Source organism: Trachypithecus francoisi, unplaced genomic scaffold, assembly GCF_009764315.1.
Source record: "Trachypithecus francoisi isolate TF-2019V2 unplaced genomic scaffold, Tfra_2.0 Lachesis_group5, whole genome shotgun sequence".
NCBI classification, from domain to species: domain Eukaryota; kingdom Metazoa; phylum Chordata; class Mammalia; order Primates; family Cercopithecidae; genus Trachypithecus; species Trachypithecus francoisi.
In genome coordinates this window covers 68,514,556-68,517,392 of record NW_022681470.1, presented here as the reverse complement: position 1 = coordinate 68,517,392, position 2,837 = coordinate 68,514,556, and the positions used below count along the sequence as shown (strand labels likewise).

Below are 2,837 nucleotides of genomic sequence, written 5' to 3'. Positions count from 1 at the left end.
CGGCACAACAGCCCTATCTTGTCTTACAGAATTAAAAATGATTGCTCAGGGAAATTAAGCCACCTACTTGAGGCCACTCAGCTGTTAGGGCAGAGCAGGTCTTTTCCCCTGGGTCCCAGCTCTCCTCTCTCCCCCTTGGGTTCCCAGGTTCCCCACCCTAACTAACAGAGGGGCCCAGCAAAGATGCACACCTGTCCTGTCTCAGCAGGGCCAGGGGCTATGTCTCTCATCTCATGGCTTCGGTGGAACGAGGCCCCATCCCGACTGTCCTCCAGGAGCCCTGCTGAGATGGTGCTGGAGACACTTATGATGGAGCTAACCGGGCAGATGCGAGAGGCTGAGAGGCAGCAGCGGGAGCGCAGCACTGCGGTCAGGAAGGTCTGCACCGGTGTGGACTACAGCTGGCTGGCCAGCACACCCCGGCCCACCTATGACCTCAGCCCCAGTGAGCGGCTGCAGCTGGAGGATGTCTGCGTTAAGATCCACCCATCCTATTGTGGGCCTGCCATCCTCAGGTGAGCACTGGGATGGGGATCCCTGCTGGGCTGCAGGCTCTAGGAAAGGTGGCTGCAGTGGCAGGGGCCTGAAGCCACCAGGACTAGAGCCAGGGAGCCTGGATGACCTAGTTATCTGTTAGAAGGAGCAAGAGGGGAAAAGGAATCTGAAAGAGACCATGAAACGCTGGGCTAGGGTTGGGGGTCCAGCAGGAGGCAGGAGGCAGCTCCTGGAGGCGTGTGAGTTTTGATTCAAGAGAACACAATACCCTTGAGTTTTCTCTTCTCCCTGCCCAGATTGTTATTGTCCTGGATTTTAACTTACCTGGCTTCTTTTCTTTCGTCAGTTTACCTTCAATATTACCTTCTTGGAGAAGTTTTCCCAGACATTTCTCCAAAATCAGATTCTTAATTATCCTAGCTTATGTTAGCTTTCATGCTAGTCTGCCCACAGATGAGTGTGTGTGTGTGAGTGTGTGTGTGTGTGTGTGTGTGTAGGAAGGGTTCAGACAGAATTCTGGGGCAATGCACATTTAGAGCTTGGGTGCAACAGTGTTCCTTGAATTTAAATGTAATCCTACCGAAGCTGTGACCACATGGTCCTGTCTCAGAAGGATCGGTGCTGTTCTCAAAGAACCATCGAGTAATTTCAAAATAACTCAAGTTCTTTATCTACATTTCTCTTTGTAAAGGAATATAAATCCACAATAAAACATCTTAAAATTCCTGTTAGTCTCCCCAAATCTTCCCTCACCCATCCCTTTAACCAACATATGCATTTATTGTACACCTTTTTTTTTGAAATTCTCTTTAAAAGCTCCTCTCCTTCAGCCCCATTCACCTTCTTCAGCCCCGTCCACACTCCTTGGTTTCTGTAGAGCTTTTACCACCCCTCCCCTTTTTTCCTCGAGGTGGAGAACCTTACCCTCCCCCAGCTTTCTGAATCTGGACTGCAGAAGCCTCCCAAAGTGTATCTATTCCAGAAGCACCTGGGGACAGGGGTGGGTCATGGGGTGGAGCTGCTGAAAAGGGCACCTGGACTGGCAAATGAAACCTCAAAAGTGAGGGGGAAGACCGAGTGCATGCAGGTCATGATTGTCCTGCCTCATTTCCGGTCTCATGTTACTGCTGAGAAGTCCTGACTCTCAATCTGGTGGAGGAAACCTGGTATTAAATAGACTTGCTAACATTAACTTGTGAGCTCTAAGCAAAGATAGCCTAGGCAGAGTAAACAGCTTGGGAAACCACACAGCGCCTTGGGAGAACCTGGGACATGTCGGGGCCACAGTGATTCTTCCCAGCTGATGTGCAGAGTCTTCCAGGGAAGTATCAGGGGACCCCCGTGCATGGCAAGCAGCGCACCTGAAAGGAATATCACAGGGGCAGTGACATAATCAGATAGAGGTTTCAGAAAGATCATGCTGGCCAGGGGGTGGAGAAGAGACAGGAGAGGGTTAGCCAGAAGGCCTCCCATCAGTAAGGCTGCCACTGCAAAGGGTTCCCCTTAATGCTGTATCATCAACAACCTTAGGTAAGTGTCAGGATCTTTACATACCTTAGCTCATTATAGCTCACAAAAAGGCAGCTGTCATCTCAGATTACAGATGAGGAGGCTGAGGCCAACGGAGGCCAGAAGTGGCAGAGCTGAGATTTGAACTCAGGATTAGTTGAATCAGTAGCAACGTGGGGTGGTTCCTGATTCGCTTCAGGAGCAGGGTAGAGTGGACTAACTGGCCACGAGGATGCACGGGCAGCCCCTCGGGGTTAGACGCCCCGGGGTGCCAGGCCCGCTGTTGTGGATGAATGACCCCAGCGCCCTCCCCTCCCGCCCAGGTTCCGGCAGCTGCTGGCGGAGCAGGAACCCGAGGTGCAGGAGGTGTCCCAGATTTTCCGCTCCGTGCTGCAGGAGGTCCTGGAGAGGATGAAGCAGGAAGAGGAGGCCCACAAGCTGACGCGCCAGTGGAGCCTGCGGCCCCGCGGCAGCCTGGCCACCTTCAAGACCCGCGCGCGCATCTCCCCCTTCGCCAGCGACATCAGGACCATCTCCGAGGACGTGGAGCGGGACGTGCCGCCGCCACTGCGGTCCTGGAGCATGCCCGAATTCCGGGCGCCCAAAGCCAACTGACCACGGCCGCTCCCCTGCCCCGGAGCGGAGCCGTCTGCAGGGGGAATGATAGGCCGGTGACCTGAGCGCCGGGCCCTGGAACCTCCTCACCTAGCCCTGAAGAGGAGACCCAGGAGGCGGCCGCATCCCAAGACGCTGCTATAAAATGAAGCTCCATCTTCCTCCTCTGGCCACAAAGCCGAGTTAGATCGTAGAGCGGCACCGCCCTCGCCCTCTCC

General features: G+C 54.3%; 1 protein-coding gene across 1 annotated transcript; it reads left to right on the top strand.

Moving 5' to 3' along the window:
• The first annotated feature begins 219 nt into the window (after positions 1-219).
• RD3 (retinal degeneration 3, GUCY2D regulator) lies at positions 220-2,619 on the top strand. The gene is made up of 2 exons (XM_033197372.1): positions 220-515; positions 2,328-2,619. Exons 1-2 carry the CDS (start codon positions 220-222, stop codon positions 2,617-2,619), a joined length of 588 nt encoding a protein of 195 aa, XP_033053263.1.
• The last annotated feature ends 218 nt before the right edge of the window (positions 2,620-2,837 follow it).

Bases quoted from the DNA above. Each gene is read 5' to 3' on its own strand.
- RD3 (XM_033197372.1), top strand. From the start codon at position 220: ATGTCTCTCATCTCATGGCTTCGGTGGAACGAGGCCCCATCCCGACTG. The intron at 516-2,327 runs GTGAGCACTGGG...CCTCCCGCCCAG, and splicing joins TGTGGGCCTGCCATCCTCAG to GTTCCGGCAGCTGCTGGCGG.